Source organism: Metschnikowia bicuspidata, assembly GCF_001664035.1.
Source record: "Metschnikowia bicuspidata var. bicuspidata NRRL YB-4993 chromosome Unknown METBIscaffold_5, whole genome shotgun sequence".
NCBI classification, from domain to species: domain Eukaryota; kingdom Fungi; phylum Ascomycota; class Pichiomycetes; order Serinales; family Metschnikowiaceae; genus Metschnikowia; species Metschnikowia bicuspidata.
This window is the reverse complement of record NW_017387735.1, coordinates 311,630-334,052: the sequence shown is the minus strand read 5'-3', so window position 1 is coordinate 334,052 and position 22,423 is coordinate 311,630. Positions and strand designations below refer to the sequence as shown.

General features: G+C 44.7%; 10 protein-coding genes across 10 annotated transcripts; 6 read left to right on the top strand and 4 right to left on the bottom strand.

Annotated features, from left to right (window-relative positions):
* Positions 1–532: 532 nt before the first annotated feature.
* Positions 533–853, top strand: METBIDRAFT_45247 (uncharacterized protein; the record flags this gene model as incomplete). Its single annotated transcript, XM_018857898.1, has 1 exon — positions 533–853. One exon carries the CDS (start codon positions 533–535, stop codon positions 851–853), a length of 321 nt encoding a protein of 106 aa, XP_018710367.1.
* On the bottom strand, positions 540–3,394 carry DOA1 (Doa1p). Its single transcript, XM_018856153.1, has one exon. The coding sequence runs from the start codon at positions 3,250–3,252 to the stop codon at positions 943–945; it is 2,310 nt and encodes a 769-aa protein (XP_018710366.1). The 5' UTR covers positions 3,253–3,394; the 3' UTR covers positions 540–942.
* Positions 3,395–6,320: 2,926 nt separating this feature from the next.
* On the top strand, positions 6,321–8,156 carry SAC1 (phosphatidylinositol-3-phosphatase; the record flags this gene model as incomplete). Its single annotated transcript, XM_018857933.1, has 1 exon — positions 6,321–8,156. The coding sequence occupies one exon, from the start codon at positions 6,321–6,323 to the stop codon at positions 8,154–8,156; it is 1,836 nt and encodes a 611-aa protein (XP_018710365.1).
* A 567-nt stretch (positions 8,157–8,723) lies between these two features.
* Positions 8,724–9,305, top strand: METBIDRAFT_44514 (uncharacterized protein; the record flags this gene model as incomplete). The annotated part of the gene is made up of 2 exons (XM_018857803.1): positions 8,724–9,086; positions 9,135–9,305. Coding segments are annotated over 2 exons (534 nt in total), but the record flags the coding sequence as incomplete, so codon positions are not given.
* Positions 9,306–9,458: 153 nt separating this feature from the next.
* On the bottom strand, positions 9,459–11,222 carry METBIDRAFT_45346 (uncharacterized protein; the record flags this gene model as incomplete). Its single annotated transcript, XM_018857909.1, has 1 exon — positions 9,459–11,222. One exon carries the CDS (start codon positions 11,220–11,222, stop codon positions 9,459–9,461), a length of 1,764 nt encoding a protein of 587 aa, XP_018710363.1.
* A 2,083-nt stretch (positions 11,223–13,305) lies between these two features.
* On the top strand, positions 13,306–14,937 carry CDL1 (Cdl1p; the record flags this gene model as incomplete). Its single annotated transcript, XM_018857869.1, has 1 exon — positions 13,306–14,937. One exon carries the CDS (start codon positions 13,306–13,308, stop codon positions 14,935–14,937), a length of 1,632 nt encoding a protein of 543 aa, XP_018710362.1.
* Positions 14,938–15,241: 304 nt separating this feature from the next.
* On the top strand, positions 15,242–16,719 carry MIR1 (Mir1p). The gene has a single exon (XM_018855017.1). It carries the CDS (start codon positions 15,545–15,547, stop codon positions 16,463–16,465), a length of 921 nt encoding a protein of 306 aa, XP_018710361.1. The 5' UTR covers positions 15,242–15,544; the 3' UTR covers positions 16,466–16,719.
* A 901-nt stretch (positions 16,720–17,620) lies between these two features.
* Positions 17,621–18,274, top strand: METBIDRAFT_12873 (uncharacterized protein; the record flags this gene model as incomplete). The annotated part of the gene is made up of 1 exon (XM_018854274.1): positions 17,621–18,274. The coding sequence occupies one exon, from the start codon at positions 17,621–17,623 to the stop codon at positions 18,272–18,274; it is 654 nt and encodes a 217-aa protein (XP_018710360.1).
* A 413-nt stretch (positions 18,275–18,687) lies between these two features.
* METBIDRAFT_45336 (uncharacterized protein) lies at positions 18,688–19,563 on the bottom strand (the record flags this gene model as incomplete). The annotated part of the gene is made up of 1 exon (XM_018857907.1): positions 18,688–19,563. One exon carries the CDS (start codon positions 19,561–19,563, stop codon positions 18,688–18,690), a length of 876 nt encoding a protein of 291 aa, XP_018710359.1.
* Positions 19,564–20,828: 1,265 nt separating this feature from the next.
* Positions 20,829–21,635, bottom strand: METBIDRAFT_79181 (T2 family ribonuclease; the record flags this gene model as incomplete). Its single annotated transcript, XM_018859015.1, has 2 exons — positions 20,829–21,549; positions 21,574–21,635. The coding sequence occupies 2 exons, from the start codon at positions 21,633–21,635 to the stop codon at positions 20,829–20,831; spliced, it is 783 nt and encodes a 260-aa protein (XP_018710358.1).
* Between the last annotated feature and the right edge of the window lie 788 nt (positions 21,636–22,423).

Below are 22,423 nucleotides of genomic sequence, written 5' to 3'. Positions count from 1 at the left end.
AGCCCGGTTTGGTCCGCACCTACTCCGAGTTAATTTTGTACTCAGACTTCTTATTTATCAAAAATTGGCTTTGTCATTTTCCCTCCAAAAACCTGATCGCATACTTTCAATGCATTTTCCCCTGCTCATTCAACATACCAGTTAAGCGTTTTTACTCTGCGCTGGTTGCAAAATTTTTATTACGCTGGAGCACATACCCGTGATTCAACATTTATAGAAAAGTAAATGCAGCTAGAAGTCGAACAGCCACATATATTTTTCTGATACCCCAGTAAGTTTTAAACTCTATGCCTTGCTTTGTATGTGCATAAATATCTTCAGGCAGTAAAAAAATAGCTGCCCGAAGATTCTACAGTTCTTCGCAAATTCTTTGGATCAAGCATCTTTGCAAAGCCGCACGCGGATCCCATTTCCGTATGTACGGGTTCGAAGGTCCGCGACGCCTCTCGCAGCAAAACGCGTCACTTTTCACGTCTACCTCGCAGGATCTAACCTTGGTCGAACACACAATTCAATCCAAATTTACCACAAAATGAACGCCGCAAGCATAAGAGTAAACGCATCTACAGTCAAAGATTTCCCAGGAAGAGTTGTGAGAGTCATTGGGAAAGCCACCTCCGTTGACAACTATTCTAACACCGCCACGCTAGACGCTGGCGGACCAATCGATGTTTCGACCCTCAGTTCAGATCCGCTCGAGGTGGGAAAAATCTACGAAGTTGTCGGAAAATGTAACGTCAATGATTTAAAAGTTAGCTCATACTCGGTGACTCAGTTGTCAGACAATGTGAACTTAGAAATGGCCGCCAAATTGGCAAGCATGGTGCCAAAGGTGAGTGAGTTGTTCTACTGAGCAGCGACGTTGTTCACGCATTGGAAGCAGCACGACTCTAAGTATTTGTATATTAACCCAGTAACTTCAAGATCACATGTAGAATGAGCTCAAACAAGTTTTGCGATCTCTGTTTGCACGTCCGTAAACCTGGCCAGAGAATATTTGTTTCGAGCCATCTCATACCACTTGGGGTTGGAAATACTGCCACCAAGAACCAAAAGGTTACCATAGGTGACGGCCAAACGGTAAGCAGCCTCTTCATCTGCCTGTACCAAATCTTCCCCTATGTCCTCAAGCACAGCAAGCAAGGTTTTCCAAGACGAAGGGGAGGATTTAATTGATTTGTTCAACAAGATGTATACCAGCACATCGAAAAAGAACGACGCGATTGACGAGATGGCCATCTTAAAGTGCTTGTGAGCTCCTGCAACAGACGAAGAGGTCAACACTTTCACAATGACAGTAAGATTCTGGGTCAAATCATCAAAATACTCATTGAAGACCACAGACCCATCATCACCAACTGTCAAGAAAATCTGCGTGAAGAGTGTACCCGTGGTCAAGTTACTCAAGAATCTAGACATCATCATGAACAATGTAACGTCTTCATCCAGGACTTCCTCGAGACTACGTGTGAGCAAGTGGAACACATTCTCTGCCGCTTCAGTAGATTGAAGAAGATCCACTGTAGTTATCTTAGCAATGCTGATGCGCAAGAAGTCAAAACCAATCAATCTTTGTGATTTCGACCAGTTCTCAAGAATCACAGGAATCACGTCAGTGATCAAGTAAAGAGCGTCCTTCGATTTGAGGTCAATCAAAGTGGATTGAACTCTCGCAACAATGCTGTGGGAAAAGGCAAGCCCTGCAGGCTGTTCTGAATTCAACTTGGAAAACCCCCGCACAAGCTGCTCTGGCTTGAAATCTGTGAATACGATGGGCAGCTTCTGCGGAAAAAACCTGCTCGAATGCTGGGTTGGCGCCTGGTTGGTTGTAGGGTTAGGATAAAGGTTCTCCACCGGACCGGCGCCGCTAGCAGGTTGCAGGTCCAAGGACATTCCGGCAGTGTTTTGATTGATGAACTTGACCACTTCCTCGGTGTAGGAGCCTGGCAAGTCATTTGCGGCCAAGAACCGTTCAGCAGCAATGTAAGGATTTTCTGTGCAGTTGAAAGGCAACTTGAGCGGCGGCTTTCCATCTTCGACATCCACGTCAAACACGTAGTCGTACTCAGCGCCCTGGTACTCTACTTTACCGGAAGAGGCACCGGCCGAGCTAACCACGTCTCCGATTTTCACCCATTGACCCCCCGACCACTGGTGTGCCTCGATCACACCAGCGGGGCTTTTCACCATGACCGTGGCGCCCTCTTCTTTTCCAGGGCTGTTCAAGCGGTCGTACCCAGGAATATCTGTCTTCTTGAGATCGTCGATCGACTGCTCGGAAATGGCAGACAGCTGTACCAAGTCTGCGAAAGCCTTGATCCCTTGGGCAGTGGCCATGCGTGTTTGTTCCGCGGTGAAAACGTAGATCTGCTTGTCGGAGCCGCCCACCGCAATGTCGTCATTTGGAAGCACGGCAACGCACCACACAGAGATGCAAGGAAGTGTGATGGCCTGCAAGACCGCGCCGTTTCGCCAGATTCGCACGGTGCGGTCTTCTGCGGTGGACACGAGATCGCCGTTGGACAACATGGCAAGGTCGTATATGAAGGAGTTGTGCCCCTCGAGCGTCTGGAGCACGCGTCCAGACGCAAGGTCCCAGATCTTGATGGTGCAGTCGTTGGACGCGGACGCGAATTGTTTGCCTCCAGGAAACACCAACAACTTTCTGACGACGTCGGCGTGGCCCGTGAAGCTGGCGGTCTGCGAGCCACGATGCCACATACGAATGGTTCGGTCTGCTGAGCATGTGAGGTACGTTTCTTGGGCTGGGTCTACGATCTTAGCGTCCCATACGGATGCCTGGTGGCCTACCAAATCGTGCTTCACAGAGAACAGATTCAAGTCCCACACTTTGGCCGTGCAGTCCCAAGACCCGGAGATTAACAGGCCGCCCAGAGCATGGAGCGAGCACACGTTTCCCAGGTGGCCCGGCAATTGGAATTTGCCGAAATCGTCGCCTGGTTTGGCAAAGCTCTCGTGGCTCTCACTGAGATATATGACTGCGTCGTTCCCGCCACAAGCAACCACGGGGCCTGTGGATTCGCAGCACACGGACTCGACGCTGTTGATAAAAGAGCCTGTGGGTGACAGAAAACAGATGATGTTTTCGTGGTTTTTGTCAAGAGGCATGTCCATTTGCCATCGCCTGGCAGTGCCGTCTCGGGACCCGGAAACTAGCACGTCCAGCGATAAGGCGGTTATGCCGCGCACGTCCAGCTCGTGGCCATGAAGGATAGAGCGCAATTGATACATTCAGTGGTCGAAAAGGTGTGTATTTGTGTGGAAAAAGAAAGCCTATCGAAGCAAAGAAAAACTGGGGTGATATCTGGAGGTTCTGTTGAGATTCGCAGTAGCCCTACTGCATCCGGTGCGAAGTTATTTTGTTCAGATAGATGACCCAACCAGTATGTGTGAGAACTAGACGCTTAGCCCTAATTAATCATGTGACAAATGAGACATTAAAGTTCGCACCACTTACCCGGAACCAAATAGCACGACGAGTATATGAAGGGAAGAGAATTCCCTCTAGAGATCTTTTTAGAAGGTCAGTTGACACAAAAGTGGTTTTAGTTTTTCCTAAATAAAGGTTTATTTCCACACGCTAGTACATCATGTCGAATCCGATATCTCAACTGTACCAGTTGGGAACCACTTGTGGACAGGACATTGAGTTGGAATATCCTGTACTCAAGCAGAAATACAAACAGTATGGTGGTTGACACGTACTCTAAAGACGAAGCCACTCTCGCAGTGGTCAGCCATTTAAGACATGAAAAACTTTCATGTCTCCTTTCTTCCTTCTTTAAGGGAAACTCCTCTTCATAGATCTACATCTTAATCGATTCTTACGATACCAAATGTCAACTCCTAGTCAGGACACTTCCATCCCCAAAGTGGAAGACTCCTATGTTCTGATGAAAGGTGCCTTAGGAGACACCGAGACCGACTTCTTTCCGATCGTCGGCTCTTCTGATATTGCCACTAGTTCACATGTTTTTACCACCCCTAGTTGCTATACGAACCTTAGTCCGTATACGCATACTAGGGCTGTCTACAACATTGACCAAGGCTCTAAACAGGCCTATAGTTTCAATGCGCGTTTCACGCAGGGTAGACTTCAATATATGTCTATGGCACAGCTAATTTATAGAAAGACAAGTTTTTATTCCTTTTGGACTTTGTGTCTTTTGAGTTTTTTCCATCTAAACTCATACATCTACTAATTTCGTTCTAGGCCAAAGCGACTGGACAATCTACTGGAGAGGAGTCTTTCCGAGCCCTCCTCCAGAACCAGGACTCATGTCCTTCCTCCAGCGCACCTCGCTACTAGTTCTGTCCTTTCTTCCATTCCCTCTGTATACAAGAAGCTAAGCCGTTATACTCACAGAAGAACAGTTCACAGTGTTTTCACTGGCACTCATACTGTGTATAGTCCCGACAGCCGCTTTGCACAGAGTAGACTTCAACCGTCTTTTTGCATTGCTGATACTTAGCGGCTGCACGGGCTGGGCTGTTCATGTTGGGGCCAGAAACCCCGACCACTGGGTAGGAAACAAGATTTATAGAGAGAGTCTTTTTCTGACTTCATGAAGACAACTGCGCAATCTTCGATGTGGTGAAAACCAGATTCGCGTGCTTTCTTGGAATCAGCAATTCGCTTTTGAAAACTGAGCGTGGGCCCGCGACCTAGACCAATTTGCTATTGTTCTGCAGTAGGCATATTTGATTATTTTCGACACATATAGCGCTAGAATCCCGTAATTTTCTGGGCTCAACTGGTTAAGGCTTCCACGAATAGCAGGCATATCAGTCCAGGAGCGCTTCAATTACGGTCAATATCAAGTGGCTTGCACTAGTAATGAGACACGTTGATGCATCTTGCCATTACGCATTTATCGGCCCCCTCATCAAACAATTTGTCTAAACATTATACCCGTGCAACTCGAAATAGTTTGACATTTTTATAACACGTAACCAAGCACGTGGCTCCTTCTGGATTATTATATTAATTTTTCGAATGGAAACCAGATTTGGAAGTGAAAGCCATACTCATATCAGGTGACATGCTCTATTGATTCGTCTGCGTTTTCTTCAGTCCAGGTTTCAACACTAGTCGTTTAAAATTCCCCAGCAAATTCTATGATTCTACCACTTATCGGGTGTTAGCCTTTTTGTTTGGAATCTAGTGACTTAATGTACGCTGGTGTTGAAAGCTGTATTTATTATATAGGGCCGATCACTTATTACATACTGTAGTGCCGCCCCTCACAAAGCAACAAAGCAAGTCATCTAATTTCGTGCAACAAAAGACTAAAACATTTACTTGTTACCTTATGCGTGTGAATTTAGTTTCCTTATCAATAAGAGTAGTCAGGGAAGCATTTCTTTTGTCTCTAGCTCATACTAACGTACCATTGTCCGGTATTCTTGAAAAAAAAAAAGCATATGCGATGTTTACACACTGAGCAATCTGCACGAATTTATCAGTTTTGTGCCAATTTCAGTGTCAGTGGCAACTTTGAGAATGTATATGTAGAAGTCCTAGAGAAGAATTAGGATGGATGTATTCGTCCAACCCGGCTATGAACCTATTTTCCCTGGTCCTGGTCTCTTTTATTTTGTTTTATAGCTGTGTTTTTGAAATTACATTCGTGCTCCTGCTGGTATCGGTATGTAGGCCCCGCGAGCTTCTGAGGCTTCATTCAAAAATACACTTTTTTCCATCCTTTGAATAATGGTGTGACCCAAAAAATAATGAATGAAGAAATACAATAGGCAAACCTATAGTTGGTTCCAATTCTTAGCTTTTCAAGAGCAAGGATAAGCTCTACTTCATTCCAACAGCCACCATTAATGAAAACGCTTTTGAAGTTAGAGGTTGAAATGTATGACAGCAGTTTTAAGTGAATATTTTTGAATATTTTTGAGGCTTCTAAGCTCGACGTGCCTGTACCGGTAGGTCTACTACGGGGCCTTCTTCTGACATGCCCTGACGACACCACTACTTATTAACATACACACCATCAGATATTCAATATCAAGTTTTAGAAAGATGTTTCTCGCCATGATTAATAGCGCTTCATATAAAACTGGCAATTGTTAGTCCGGGGCATTTTCAGAATTATCTGGCATGCTTTAGAAACAGACTAAAATCATCAATCTTCAAAGTTAACCGCACCACGTCGGCCCCAATAATCCATTTCTCGTGGGGTACGGGTGTTATACCACCTGTTCCAGAGCCACTCCCAACGTGCATTAATCGTAATATTCCAGCAGAGTGGTCAACAGACTCTCCATCTGCCCCCACATTCCTCGTAAATATGACTTTGACTCATACAATTGGTGCAAACGGCACGCACGTGTTCTACTCGTCTTTTCTCGGTAAGTATCTTTTAGTCACAGATACCTCCATTGAGGAAAGTGACATTATGGCTTCGGTCCACTCGAAGGATGTCACCACTACAATTTCATGTATTTTGGGCTGTGTTAAGTCAAAATTGAACAAATACCTCATTGTTGTCGACAAGCATGAGATTACGGGATCAATCTTGGGTAACGAAATTGCAAAGGTCGAATCTTTTAAAATCTATTCACTCGGTAGCAATACACTCTACAAGAAAGACACCGAGGAGGGTCAGTACTTGGCATTGTTGCGCCAGCACTTAAACAATGCCACTCTTTTCTTTTCTGTTAACAACGCTTACGATTTGACAAATTCTTTACAGCGTCGGCTTGGTGGTTCTAGTGAGGTTTCACAAAGAGACGAGCGCTTTTGGTGGAACCAGTACTTATGTGAAGAGTTTATGGAAAGCGGTGCTCACAGCTTTGTGACTCCTGTGATTTACGGTTACGTTAAGTCCCATTCAGCTCAGTTTAAAGGAAACCAAAACTTGGACTTTGCTTTGATCACGCGTCGTTCTCGCATTCGAGCGGGCACCAGGTATTTCCGTCGTGGAATCGACGATTCTGGGGCAGTTGCGAACTTCAATGAAACCGAGCAGATACTCACGACTGCTGGTGGTCAAGTTTACTCCTTTTTGCAAACGAGAGGCTCTGTGCCTGTGTATTGGTCTGAGATCAATAACTTGAAGTATAAGCCCAATTTGGTTGTTTCGTCCCGCCCTTCCCAGGACGCGACAGCGAAACATTTTAAGGAACAGGTCGAGCTCTATGGCGACAACTTCTTGGTCAATTTGGTGAACCAAAGCGGGTACGAGAAACCAGTCAAAACCGCATACGAGAAAGCGGTCGACACATTGCCTCAGACGCTCGCGAATCATGTCAAGTACATCTATTTTGATTTCCATCATGAATGCAGAAACATGCGCTGGGATAGGGTGAAGATATTGATCGAGCGGTTGATTGACTTGGGATTCACGAGCGACAACTACTTCGCCTACGATTTGCAGACCAGGTCTGTCCTCAACTTGCAGAGGAAGATCGTGAGAACTAACTGCATGGACTGTTTGGACCGTACCAATGTTGTACAGTCCATGTTGGGCCGCTGGATTCTTCAACATCAATTTGAGAAGGCCCATTACCTATCGGAAAATACGGTCACGCCATGGGAGATTTTGGACCCACTGTTTAATTTGTTTTTCCAGAGCTTTTGGGCCGACAACGCCGATGCAGTATCATGTGCCTATTCAGGCACAGGCGCTTTGAAGACTGATTATACCAGAACTGGACAGAGGACAAAAGCAGGTGCGTTCAAAGACTTGACAAACTCCATCACGAGGTACTATCTTAACAACTACAGAGATGGTCTGAGGCAAGACTCTTACGACTTGTTCTTGGGCACGTACAGGCCCTATAGAGATGCGACAGTAAATCCATTTCTTGACAAGAGAACACCCTATGCGCAGATGGTGCCGTATTTGATTGGGGCCTCGTTGTTTGTTCTAGTTGCCTTGTTGTTTTACCCCAGTGGCTCCGTGGCCAGTATGCGCAACTTGCTCTTCATAGGTGGGTGTCTCTACTATGGCGTGCGCAACTTTTTCTTTGTTCTCAAGAACGGCTATCAGTTTGTCAACTGGCCTAAGTTGTCCCCATTGGACTACTTGAAAAAAACCGATGTCTTCAACCTAGACGGAAAATTTGTTGGAATCAAATACGAAGAGACTGATGACTTCAAGACGTCAAAGAAACTTAACTGAAATCGTTGTTTCATTGGATCTTTACTATTTTTATTATATATCTTACTCTATTGAATCACCGCGCCGAAACGGCGACTCGCAACCTCAAAACTAGCTGTGTCACGTGGTGTGCGCACCCAGACTGTCAACTAATCTTTCAAGCACCGTATCGTCGACACCCGATTACGAAAAACACTCGAAAAAAACACATACACAATGTCGGGCGCCCTAGAACAATCTTTGGACAGCATTATCGGCGAAGATGCCGGTCCCCGCAGAAGAGAGCACCCGGGAAGAAGAGGTCGCGGCAAAAGAGGCGGTGCGTTTAGAAAGCCAGGTGTATGTATCTAGACGTTATCTTAGGCAGCGGTATTGGCAGACAGAATTAAGAGACCCAATCGTGATAGGTGCTATGCTCTTGTGACAGGCATGAGGTGCTTGAAGGACATAAGAGGGCCATACAAAAACCATGAGACCACAGCAAGAGCGGGGAAAAAGGCCAGAACTTGCATTTCAAGACATTTGCATTCTCCATTGCTTTCTTTCTTTGTTCAGACGGCATCATACTAACAAATTTTGCAGGGTGGAAGACCATACAATGGGACAGGAGTCCCTGCGCAGATTTTGAATTCTGCAGAGGGCAGGGCCATGTTGAGACTCAAGAACATTCACCCCGATTTGAACGGCATGGACTTGTCGGACTTGTTCGTCAACATTGCGCCGGTTGATTTTGTTAAGTTCGACCCTAGAGACGAAACTATTGCTTACGTGTGTTTCCAACTGAACTTCGCCGAGAACAACGCCCGTGCGATCCAAAAGTTCGACGGCAAAAAGGCCATGGGGAACACGCTTATTGTAGAGAATGCCACCTCTTTGGCCGACCGAATTGCTCCTTTGCCTGCCGGTCGCATGCCCCGTGGATCGCGTGACTCTGTGAGGACGGGAGATGATGTCAAAGCAAGGGAAACTACCAGGCCCAGAGAGAACCACCGGGTGAAGGCGAAGGTCAAGCAGCAAACCGAAAAAAGAGCTAGACCGGTGCCAAAAACGGCCGAGGACTTGGACAAGGAGTTGATCGCCTACATGAACGGGGCCAGCGAAAACAATGTGAAGTTGGAGAGCACGGGCGCTTTTGCTGCCCAGGATAACGGCGAGGCCATGATGGAGTAGTTGGGGCATTAGAAGAGTCTCTGACCAGAACTTTCAAGAAGGCCCCTGTGACTCTGCGTACTGCTCAAAACAAAGTTGTATTAAATATAATAAATATGGGTATGTTTTCATGGATTTTATTAGATGATGTGGCTAACATGATGGGTCGGCCGATCAGTCCATTCCGTTGCTGAGCTCCACCAACTCGATATAGAGGTTCTTCGTTTTCTTCCTCCAGCTCTTCCCCCAATACAAGGTGGGCACGATGAAGGCAATGGAGACAAAGTCAATCACAGCCAAAGTGATGTATGTGTTTTGAGTGCCTGCGCTGTCAAGCCATAATGAACACACAAAGGTGAAGATGCATGCTAACGTGTTGTTGATGATGGAAACACCAACCATACCCTGGATGACAATTTCTGGGTACGCATCCATGAGGTATGACATGGCCGTGTCTCCAATGGAGCCCCAGCCAAAGCCAATGAATGCAAGTCCGCCGTAGACAACCCATGCTGGCCACTCGCCTCCTTTTGCCGCTCCCACACCGAACATAAAGAGCCCTACAGGCGAGATGATCATGGTGATGAAGAGAAGCCAGAGCCGGTACTCGGGTTCGTACAAGCCGTTGTTACGCTTGGCCAACGAGAGCACGTGTTTGTCGGACAAGACTCCCGACATTATGCATCCAATCACCGCGCCAACTAATGTTGCCACATTCATCACAGCGACTCCCGTTCCAGAGTAGTTCCATGGGGCATCGTAGAAAAACGTGTCCTGCGTGGTCAAGAAAAACGACATATAAGCGTCTTGCAAGCCCCAGAGGATTCCCAGGAGCCACACTGCAGGTAAAGTGAATACCTTGAAGTAAATGATAAACCGCTTCACGTACTGGCGGATTCCGTAGCCCTCAAGGTAGGAAGACGGCGTGATCAACGCCATTCTTTGTCGGTACGACGTGGGCGTCTCGTTCTTCTCTCTCATCCGGCCGATTTCGCAATCAATGTCCAGAAGCCCCCGGGCCATAGTTCCGAGTCTCTCCGTGGCCACCGCCACAGTCTCAGTTTTCTCGGTCCCGTCTTCTAGCTTCTTCTCAGCCATCTCGGTATCCTTTGAGACCGTGCCTGGTAAATCATCAAACGAGTCAGGGGCGTTGGAAGCGGAATCTTTTGCCTCGCCAGAGCTGTACACTGGGAAGTACTTGGCCCTGTCAAAGACAGTCTCCTCACAGGCGAATATCACCACAATGAGCGTGGCACCCGAAATAATAGCACCCCACCAGCCGACCCACCTGAATCCCAGGGTCTCGGAGATCAAATGAGCAATCAAAGGCCCGAGAAACGACCCGATGGACGTGGCCATGATGTACACAGTCAACACCGAGCCGAGCTGGTGCTGGAAGAAAATGTCCACGAGTGACTGTTGCACCTGGGCCTCTGCGCATGCCTCGGACATGCCAACAAATGCTTGGGACCAGATGGTGTCGGCCGTGCGTTTTGACAAAGCAAACCACACGGAGCCCAAGGTTCCCAGCAAGATGCAGATGATGTACGTGATTCTTCTACCATACAAGGAAGATGCAGGCGCAAAGAAAATACAAGACCACCCAATAAAAAGAAATAATACCCCGGCGCCGGTGTTCATGGCATCATAAGATATGCCGTAGGCCTCATTCAACGAGTCCTGGGCCGCACCAGCATCATTTGAAATGGCCGCTGTGAGCCCCGTAATGAACGAAACCACAAAAAAATGCCACATTTTGCGCGGCGCCGACCAATTAAGAGGATCGTTGGGGGAGTCCGAGGGCTGTGGAAGCAAGATGATGCCATTTCGGTTCTTCTTCAATGGTCTTCCCGAGTGGCTGCTGGAGGCATCATCGGATGACGTGAAAATGTTGGTTGTGCCCGGAACATAATCCTCGGCAAAGTAGTTGTTGTTCATTGATTCGGGCCCGTGTATCGAGCGATCTATATTCTAGGAAATGGTAGGTGAAAGGTGAAAGAGATGTCAAATGAGCATAATAAGATGCGAGTTCGGGGCTCCAGGCAAAAGGTTGCAACAGACGGAAAGAGGGTTCGAAATCAGCGGATCAAATCGTCAAGCCAGCGTGAACTTTTTTTTTCGAGAGGAGAGAACCTTGAGAAAAAAAGGGCCGTTTGTCTGTTCTTGATTTTCAACCTATTGCAGAATGTCAAACTTTTCGCTACCGTCCTGTATGCACCTTCACCGTTAAGAGCTTTGCATTGCGCTTCAACTCTCTTTTTTTGCGATATTTACGTGACTGTCATCTGGTTTTGGACAGACGCGTACCTCCTCCGCATGTTTTTTTTCTTGATACGCATCTGTGAATATTCGTATCTCAAGAAAATTCATAGCTATAGTACTTTGGGCTGGGTCTTAGAGGTGTCATACTGCCGCCATGATATATGCCATGCTGTTGTCTCACAGGTGAGGAAATTCCAAAACCTGTTGCATCAGCGGCTGTGAAAGTAGTATGCAATACTAAGGTGTCAGGGGAACAAACGCCATGCTGTACCCCCCCCTTACTTTGAGAATTGATACCCTTAATGAAGCATGACTTAATAATGTCTTCGAAAGATATCTCAAACCTTCATTGTGTTTCTGTTCTTGAATGAGGAACAGGCAAAGATGATAGTCTGACGTATGCATGGTCCTATATGCATGCCCCGCACCAGAAGGCATATCCTTTGCATGTGGGAAGATGATAGAAGCGATGGTCGGAGAAAAGACAACCAAGTTCAAACTATATGAATAGTTGGGTGTGATTCTTTCAAAAAGGCTCGAGCTAAAAGTTAGTCTACATTAATTTCCTCTCTTTTCTCTCCCCCAAATTTTGATCCAAAAATAAAGCGTTCCTGTTGTCATACAAATAGTGAGAGAAATCAAAAAGGTAAAAACCAGAAAATGTTCTGTGGGTTGCATGCTTATGTTTGTTATATATTCAAAATAGACATCAAAATAGCAGGCACTCTAGATAGCTGACTGGTATTGCTGCTTTAGAATTCACTCACTTTTATGTCGAGAGGTTCTGCATCGCTTGGTAATCACAAATAATTATATATTTTGCCGCATGTTATGAACGCTGGACTCGTGCTCATGAGCATACAATGTAGAGTTGTTACGAGACCTTCGCAAATAATCAGAAAAAGGTTGAATGTTAATCCAAGAGAAGGCGCTGATATGTGCTGTATCTGAGTTTCCGGTAAGTGCGATCGAACAGTAGACATGGTGTGTTGATATTCTACCTCTCATCCATTTCTTCCCCTTGATGAATGCAACTACGACTTTTGAACTTCTTTCTTCTGTAAGTAATGAAGAAACACAGTGTCAGCTTCTATGTTCTACATCTGAATGAGTTTAAGATGTAAAATACTAATGGCCATTACACGACTGCCTAAAGATATTTGGGTATGCAAAATTATACAAGGAGGCCGTGAAATGAGAAATTTGAAATGCGAGCATAGAAGAAATTAGTCCGTGCGAGGCCTTGAGCTACGAGGCTGACAACAGGACTACGTCCGTAAATTAGTAGATATGAAGACATTTTTTCAATTAAATCTCTCTATATTTTTTCTCTTTGACCAGTGGAGTCTTTTGAAAGTATGTAAAGTTGAAATTGGGGGTTTTGGCAAGCAGATGTTCTCAGCTCACAGGAAGCTGTTCCGCGCACGCCCTCATTTCATGTCGCTCAGATTTGTTCGAGAAAACCGTGCAACATAGCTTTCTGCTTCTGAACCACCCGATTGTTAGCTCTCAGCGACATATCTTGCTTTGTATTGAACACTGCCATTGATAGATCCATTGAGAACTGCTTTCAGAATCAACACCTTCCGCCCAGTGAATTTTGGCCCCGTAGGAAGCCAATTTGTCACTTGAATACAACTAGAAGACGTGGTTCACCCCAGCGTCTGCACGCATACTAATCTTTGTCCTTCTTCTATTAATTTTTCTTTGAATTTCTTTGAAAAATAGTTTAAATCCATAGTTTTCTTGATACCCCGCAATGTCAGACCCAGTGCTAGCGTGGTGTGATGACATTCACCTGGTTAGAGGAAACGTTTCTCAGCTCCAAGCAACACTCAACCAGATCATCACGAAAACCCCTACTGTGACACAGTACAAAAACATGATCAGCACTTACGATTCGCCAGATGCGGACAAGACCACGGACGCTCCCAGCATCTTAGAGAAGCTTCGTTCCATCATGCATTCTCCACAGGTGAAAGTTGCCGTGCGTTTGAAGAGTCTCTACGACCGAGGCTACTTGCCATTTCTTTTAGGCCTAAGCCGCATCAATTTCAGGTCGCAGAAAAGTGACCGTTTTGTGGGATACCTCTTGGATTACAATCCACCCAAAGTCGACAGCTCAGAGATGTTTCCTGAGGAAGGAGACTTTATACGCAACACCCATAATGATCCGGAAAATGTTTCGTATCCTCCATCATTACCTCCTATAGAGAACCAGCTGCTTTTGAGACTTGTGTTCACGGACAAATCGTTAAGACAGCCGTCGGACTTCTTGGAGCTGGAATTCTCTGACGGGTTTCATGACTATAATAACAATCACAATCGGAAGTTGATGCTTCGCGGGAAAGACATACTCAATCTAGCACTCAATGATATCTTGGACCAGGAATTTCCTGCGGCTCACGAAGACGACTTGGTGTATCTCAAACACAGATTAACGTCCACGTCGATCTTAGCCAAGTTGGCGTTCTGCTACAACTTTTCCGATACTGTTATGCACCAGATTGATCAAAACACGCCTACTGCCGAAAAGTTGATTATTTTCAAGAATGTTTTTCTTGCTTACATCGGCGGAATGTCCAAACTGGAGTACACATTTCAGGCCATCAGACTCTGGATCGGTCGCCTTTATAACCCCTTGATCTGCAAACTACAAGCGGATAAGGGCAAATCACAACTCAAGAACGTTTCTAGCCTTGCATATGTCGAGTTGAACTTCATGTTCAGAAGAGTCAATAACCTCACGGAAGAGCCTACAAAGAGGATTAGGTACGAGTTCAAGACACTCAATACTGAGGTACCAGTAGCTTGTCAACTAGTTGTCTCTAATGTGAAATTAGGAATCGGCTTAGGCTCAACATTGGAAGAAGCAAAGCATAAAGCTGCTCACACGACTTTTGAGACACCTGAGCTTCGCTCACAACTAATGGATATACTTGTGTCTCAGATAAGAATACCTTTGAAAGAGAAAGATTTAGCGAGTATGAAAGAAGCTTCTTCAACTGGAAAAGAGAGTGTCGCTGAAGACGACGCCTACTCCCCTGAAATATCCGCAGACGAATATGAACCGGAGGTGCCGCAAAGTTCAAATGGTAGGGATACCACTAAAATTACGCACGCGTCCCTTCCAAAACTCAACTACAATGACTGGCCACCCCAAACCTCACAAAGAATCCATCTGAGTGAGACGGAATCTGTCGCTCGGACGACGGAGCCACCACGTGCACCAAAAATGCAATACGTAGCACCAAAGCACATCCCGCATCATCACAACAAACAGCAAGCAGCGAATGGCCCATCTGCAGCTCAGACTCCGGCAAGAAAGCCGCTACCTTACGGAATGCTTCCGCCCATTCCAAACATGAAAAAGAAAGGTGGCACGAGCTAGTGGTGTGGTGTTAAACACGCTGAGCTGACGCCACCACTTTTAGTGAGTCAAAGGAGGTGGTTTGAAGGAAGCAGTGCACTGCTACATAGGGATAGACGCTATTCAAGCAATCAATCAACGGGAAGCTACCTTATATTGAGGGCCGAAGCACTGTTTCTCAAATTTTGACAAGCATAAACTAATACACGTCCAAGTTGCATACAACTATAGAGACACAAAAGTAGATATTTGATATATTGTGACCGCAGCATTCAATGAATTACTACATGTCCGATTTACAAAGTCAGAGAATTCTGACAGTCGGCTAGATATGTGTTTCCACCGAAAGCTAATTTCAGTCGACTGGAAACGTGCGGCTCACTTGCACCCGGGGTCAACCGGAAGACGGAAGCGACAAGAAAAGGAAAAGAATATTAGAAAAAAAATCTTCGCGACCTCCCACGAGTCACCGGCCTGAGCCAATGAAAAGCGTCCGTGCGCGAAAGAAGTCCCGGTTGAATCCTTGCATATATACAAGGCCCGATCTTCGCAGAAAAAAAAAACTGAAAAAACACAGCGCAAACAGATATCTTTGTTCTTTTAAGCAACTGTATATATTCTTTACACAATGGCCGAGAAAGCTAGAACTATTCCTTCCTTCACCATCGGTGACTACGGTGCTTTTGCTCTTGCCGGTGCCATGGGCTGTGGTATCACCCACGGTGCCATGACCCCAATTGATGTCATCAAGACCAGAATCCAATTGGAGCCTGCTGTGTACAACACCGGTATGGTTGGTTCTTTGAGAAAGATCGTCTCCTCTGAAGGTGCCGGCGCCTTGTTGACCGGTTTGGGTCCAACCATCTTGGGTTACTCCATGCAAGGTGCTTTCAAGTTCGGTGGTTACGAATTGTTCAAGAAGACTTTCATTGAGCAATTGGGTTACGACACCGCCAAGAACTACAAGAACTCGATCTACATCGGTTCTGCTGCTTTGGCCGAGTTCTTTGCCGACATTGCTTTGTGCCCATTGGAGGCCACCAGAATCAGATTGGTGTCCCAGCCAAACTTCGCCAACGGTTTGATCGGCGGTTTCTCCAGAATCATGAAGGAGGAGGGTGTTGGCTCTTTCTACAACGGTTTCACCCCAATCTTGTTCAAGCAAATTCCATACAACATTGCTAAGTTCTTGGTTTTCGAGAGAGCTGCTGAGTCCATTGCCGCTGCTGTTCCAGGTGAGAAGGCTGACTTCACCTCTACCACCAAGACCGTTGTTAACTTGAGTGCCGGTATTGTCGCCGGTTGCGCCGCCGCCATTGTTTCCCAGCCAGCTGACACTTTGTTGTCCAAGGTCAACAAGACCAAGAAGGCCCCAGGTCAATCCACTCTCGGCTTGTTGGGTCAATTGGCCAAGCAATTGGGTGTCCGTGGTTCTTTCGCCGGTTTGCCAACCAGATTGATCATGGTTGGTACCTTGACCTCCTTGCAATTCACCATCTACGGCTCTTTGAAGAACGCTTTGAACTGTCCTCCAGGTGTCGAATTGTAAGCTTTCTTTGGAAGTTTATAGACCGCTGTATTTATCTTAAATCACACGAACCTGAATTAGTTGCTTCATATCATAGACTCTATTGCTGTTGCATTCCTCGTCACTTTTCGTGTTTGCGTTGCGGCAAGCAAGTTTCTCTGAAATACCTCGTATTCTTACACCATTTGCTCACTTGAAAAGTGTGATAAGGATGAAGCTAGAAAATTCACCGAAAGCAAACCAAAAGAACGAAATGAGAATGCGAAAAGGAAAACAAAAGTTCTCTTATTCAAAAGCAGCATCTCTTTGAGCTAACGCCCCTGTCATCTACAACATACTCCTGCATCGTTAAGCAGCGCCTTAGGTACTATGTGGCAGAAGCCTCGCTGCCACTTGGAAGCTTGTCTAGTATTGTGTGACCGTCTATACCGTCAGTTCTGTAGAAATGACATAGCCAGGTTATTCTGGCAGAGGACTCATGGAAGGAGTGCAGATAGTTGAAACCTTCGCAGGGCATGTGTAGAATGTATGATGACGAAACTGGTTGAGTTGTTCATGGCATTTGGAAGGCTACGTATATCGGGAGACACTCATTTTGGCTTATACACTCAAGCAATTCTCTTATCTCATACCACCTTTTGTGAAGGTGAGATCCTTGGTCTCGTCTATATGGTGTTAAAAGAGATGACTATCCCTTTATAAGACTCGCGATGTTTCAGTAGTTCCTGCCTAGTGCGCTGCACATGACTTTATAGCCTCCAGAAAAGCTTGTAGCGTGACCTTGAAAGTCTAAAGAAAAACTTTTAATTCTGGAGATATTTTCTAGCAATATTCATTGATCACATAGTGTTCAGTTAGTACTAGCGACAAAAGCGAAAAAACCACACGGGCATTTTGTTGCAGCTCATGAGCCCCATAGAGTTTTTTGCAGATTTGAGAGAGACGCTACATCTGCGTGATGTCATCATGCGATGATTGCTATTTATAGGGCGTCACACGCAGCAAGAAGAGTGGCTTACGCAAAGTTGCGCTGAGCCTATATGGCGTGCATGAGATGCTTGGTTGGCTGGCTGATAACATATATAAAGCATCGCCAGTTCGTAGAGCTGGTTGTTATCCCAATTAGGATTTTATTGCAAGCTGTACAGTCTTTTTCGATCTTAACACAACACAATCATGCATCTAGCGGCTTATCTCACGTCAATTTTTATGCTTCTTTCCGCAGCTCTGGCCGTCCTGGTGTCGAAACGGTTTTTCAGACCTTCATCCCAAGTATTTTCGATAATCGCCCATCATGAGGGAGAAGTATTTCATTCTCATCTCTTGAAATGGGATGGCTCAGACCTTCTTCTTAATACCGACACAAACGCTTTTTTTGGGCGTGTTCGTGCCTCTCAAGGCTACATTCTCAACCTTCCAAAATATGAAGGTCTGGTTAACGGTACTCAAAAAGCTGCCAATACTGTCAACGTTCACGTGGACCCAAAGACGTATAAACTAACTACTTCGAACGATCCGGACGAAGCCACCCACGGGTTTGGTATCACAGACCAGAAGTTGACCTTCAAGAATTCAACAGATTTCTTAGCTTGTCCTGACTGGTCATACAGAAGTCAGTACCATGTATATTGGGGAAACAATAACATGACAAAATGCCCACATAATGCGACAGGCTACCACGTGGAAATGATTGTCCAGACTGATGCGTACACAAATTATAATCCATCAAGCAACAGGCGAATTCCAGCTGTCTCAAACTCAAGTAACAGCACAACAACCCCAAACTACATGTATGAGGAATCTGCTAAGAAGAGATTCCTTTGGTTCTAGTGCATTCATGACACTTTTTCATAAAAATTGTTCTTCAAAAGGAAATCACGATGGGAAATATACCGCATGAGAATTTCGAACGTGTGCACACGGTCATCAAACTTCTTGAACTTTTGCACCCAGATAAATCAAAGCTTTTACTTGAGCGTTTTCGCTTATACCTGATGAATAAATGATACTAATAAATATAACTTGAAAATTTGTTCTTCACAGTCGAAATCACAAGATTTTAGAAATTTCAAAGTAGTATAGTTTATTACAAAGTATTTTCGAGAAATACTTTCTTGATACTTTTTTGGAACCAGAAGGATTTTTTGTGAGATGTGCAGATCTCACATCTAATTTCATTCTACTGTACAATTGTATTTCAATGTGACACATGCTTGAACGCTGCCTTTATTCAATTTCAAATATCACAAACCTTCATACGACAGGACGGAAACCGAAACCTTCTCACCTCGCCTATGTTCCGATTCCACTGTTTCTGGGGAAAAGAACCGGGTCATCAACACAACAGCGGTCAAAAATTCCATTGTCGTAGCCAACACATACTCGTAGATAACCAAAGTTTTGTTAACACCTGTGTCGGAATAGTTGGAGAGCTCATAGTAGTTCATGTCGTCGATGTAAATAGACAATACACCAAAAATTCCTCGGATGATTAAAAATGGGCCTGCGATCATGACCGACATCGTGGATCTGTTCCTGACTCTTTCCTTGATAAAGACATACATGTTCAATCCAATCAGAATTGCAGTCATGAAGAGGAAAATAATTTGACCGGCTGTACGAAGTCGTTTTGCGGTATTGAGATTTTCCAGGCCGCTGGAGCTGTCTGATAAGTCGACACCGGCTGTCAAACTTCCTCCAGCAATGAGAAGAGCATTTGCTGGGATTAAAATAAGATGAAAGCACCTCATCCAAGAGGAATTTAGTTGGCGAAAAATAGGAAGTCTAGGTCCAGATTCCATAATCCAGGACTTTCTAAATTTGTCCTCTTGGGCTTTGCAGGTGATGCGAAAACACGTAAGAATCAAAGTAAAGTATCCCTCTGCCTGAAGCACCAAGTAGGCGACGAGCCAATTGGTGTACAATACGCCCACTTTTGCGTAGATGACACCACAGAGCTGACCAGCAAACCTGAACACACAAAATACAAAAATGAATGTGAATAAAGTTTTAACCCCTCTTTTGATCAAGACATAGATCATGAAAATCAAGAAGATTGTGTATAATCCTAGATAGACTGATGCAGCGATACCGGAAGCTGGTGAATCAAAGCCACTCATTGTGTTTTATTTCGGCTCTTAGATATGGGATATGTAATTGAAGAATCTTGGAGCAGAAAAACAGGCGGTTCCTACTTTTATACTTATCTTGACGTTTTGAATATAAGCCACCAGACACGAGATACGAGAACTGCGCTTACATAAGCGCAACAAATATATCAGCCGCACGGCGGCAGGCATATAGGTTTACTGTCTCGTTGAAGCCTCGAAACTGAAGCTCGAAATATGCAAACTGATGAGAGGCAACATAGCCTCGGCGATATGATAATTAAATTTTGTGCCTGAAAATAATCGTTTCGTGTTGGGTCGTAATCCTACGGATTGTTCGATCCACCGCAGTTTACAAAACCTTCGAAAGCCAACTCCCTTCCTTGGCCAAGAGCCCGACCTTTCAGTTAAACGATTCCCTTCTTTTCAACCACATCGTTGCTCGGAACATTCATTCTGGGCTATGTAATTTAGGAGTGGCACATGACAGATTCGCGGATCGAGAATGATTTTTCGCACCAGCAATATCTGAACTCCAATTCTGTCTTGTCAGAGGATGTATATCAAGTTAGCAAGATTGCAAGATTGCAAGATTTTACCACTAATGTGCTGCTAAAAAAAGTTTTTTATTTAAAAGCGGGCTTCTGTATCAATAGTTGTTTCCACTTTGTGGATGAACTTTGTGGAATACCATCTACGGATTTGAAGAAAAGGAGCATTTCTATGTGCAAGAGTGCATTCTGGGAACTGCGGCTTTAACGATGGGTGTTCTAATGATCACGGGAATAATTCTAAAAGCATGATCTAAGTGGTCGCTCTGCATCAGCTCGGGGTTCAAAACCGAACATGGAGAACCATCACCTAGTGATATATCATTTTTATGGAATTTATTGGATTGTCAAAGCCTACATGGATCACACCCACCATTGAGGAGCCTAAAAAATGTGAATCTGTTCGTTTGATGCCTAGCATAGAAGATTTTATCTATTCAGCCCAACGAATATCACCCCGCTTCTTGTACTGGAGCCCATGTGAATACACACTCAAACTCGGGCTTTTTCGTTTTACAACAAAATTATAAAGTTTGATGTGCTCGTGAAAGAGAACTTCATGTTATGAAAATTCATGAGGATGTGACTTTATATTGCTTATATATAAAAAGTTTCTTTTAGATTTTAAGGAGACACACAACCCCCATGTGTATTGGAAATATAGGTTTTTGGACCTAAATTTTTCTGAGGCTTCGGCATGCTAGTCTCCAGCACTGAATGGCAGTACTAAGTCTTTGGTATGAACTTAATACCCGTCCTTGAACAGCCAGATTGAGTTAAAGAATCAATTTTCACGAACGACTCTGAGATCAATGGACCCTGCATATGGTGGAAGTACCATACCTCCTGCAATGCATTCTCGTGATCACAGTTAAAGTAAACTGAATGACCATCAAAATTCGAGCTAAGAGCTTCAGATATTTGGTCAAAGGTGTAGGTTTGTTCGTTTGAGGGTACAATTCCAGCGTCTGTCAAAAATTGGTACGTGGGGTACTTCTCGAATAAGTTGAAAGCAATCCTGTAGTAATTGTAGACGTTTTCGTCTTTCTTGAAATTACTGCCGTAACAAGCTGGGCTGTTGGTATTGATACATGTTCCATGCTTGTTAAACTCATGTTCCCACAACAGAGTGTCAGGACCATCATAATTTTTCCAAAATGTTTCCATTTTGCTGAGCAATGCTTGATCATTAAACTCAGACCCAATAATAGTTTTGATGTTGGCTGCTTCTATGTTCAACAGATCATTGCAAAACTGGTGATATGTGCCATCGCAGTTATCAGGCCAAAGCCCATGCAATGTAAAACTATCAGAAGGACCAGTAGCCGGATCGTAATCCCAAAATTGAGTTTGAAGAATTACTCCCCCTGGACTCTCGAAACAGCAAGAATCGTCAAATGTAGTCGTACTACACGAGATAGGAGTGTCAATAGGGCACAAAGGAGAACTTTGTATGTTTCTTGAGCAAAACTTACCTTGGACCGATGCAGCTTGAACACTGGCAGCAAGCAAGAATGGCACAGCAAATTTCATTACGTAGTATTTTGGATGTACAGTGGCAAAGAAAAACCAAGAGATGTAAGTCATACTCCAAGGAACTCACTATATACTACACGTTCGGCCACGTGAATTGATCCTATCAAATTTCAATTTGTAGATACATGCAGTGCAGAGGTTAATTGACCTAATAAGGTACTGGGGCTTTCTGAGTTGCTGTCGATATGAGACTGTGCATATAACATTGACAGAGGCAACTTTAGGAGTCCCTACTGAAATAGTGATCAATAGAGGGTATTTGTGGCAGGCGGAATTAGTAGGTCTATGCTTGAGTTAAAGTACTGCAAAGGATTGCTTCTGTCAATTTCCCAGGACTTGATATCGTGCCGCTTTGAGCTATGCAGGCTCCTTGTATTCCCATAAATATCGAGCTGCTAGTAAATTAGGAAAGCCTGAGTGGTAGACTGGTTCTTAAAACCTTTTTGAAAAGGAATAAAGAATAGGGATACAAAAACCAATTTAGTCAGTGTACGTATTCAATTCAAATTTAGGAAAGACGAACGAAGGATTGGAGTCGTGCCGCGCTGGCTCGCGGCTACGTTTATTGATAAGACATGCTCATAACGGTCGCCCCATATTCTGCAGTGATACAACAACGTGAATAAAAGAGTGGACTTTGGATGGGACCTTGAAGAGCTACCCTTCAGCTAATGCAATATAAGACAATTTTTGAAGTCAAGAATGAGGAATACGATTTCTCTCATATTCAAAAATCGAAATTTATCCTTTAGAGATCTATCGGAATGTGAGACTTCTAGGTGACA

What these genes read in the sequence shown, in the direction of transcription:
- DOA1 (XM_018856153.1), bottom strand. Translation starts at nt 3,252, where the DNA reads ATGTATCAATTGCGCTCTATCCTTCATGGCCACGAGCTGGACGTGCGC.
- MIR1 (XM_018855017.1), top strand. Translation starts at nt 15,545, where the DNA reads ATGGCCGAGAAAGCTAGAACTATTCCTTCCTTCACCATCGGTGACTAC.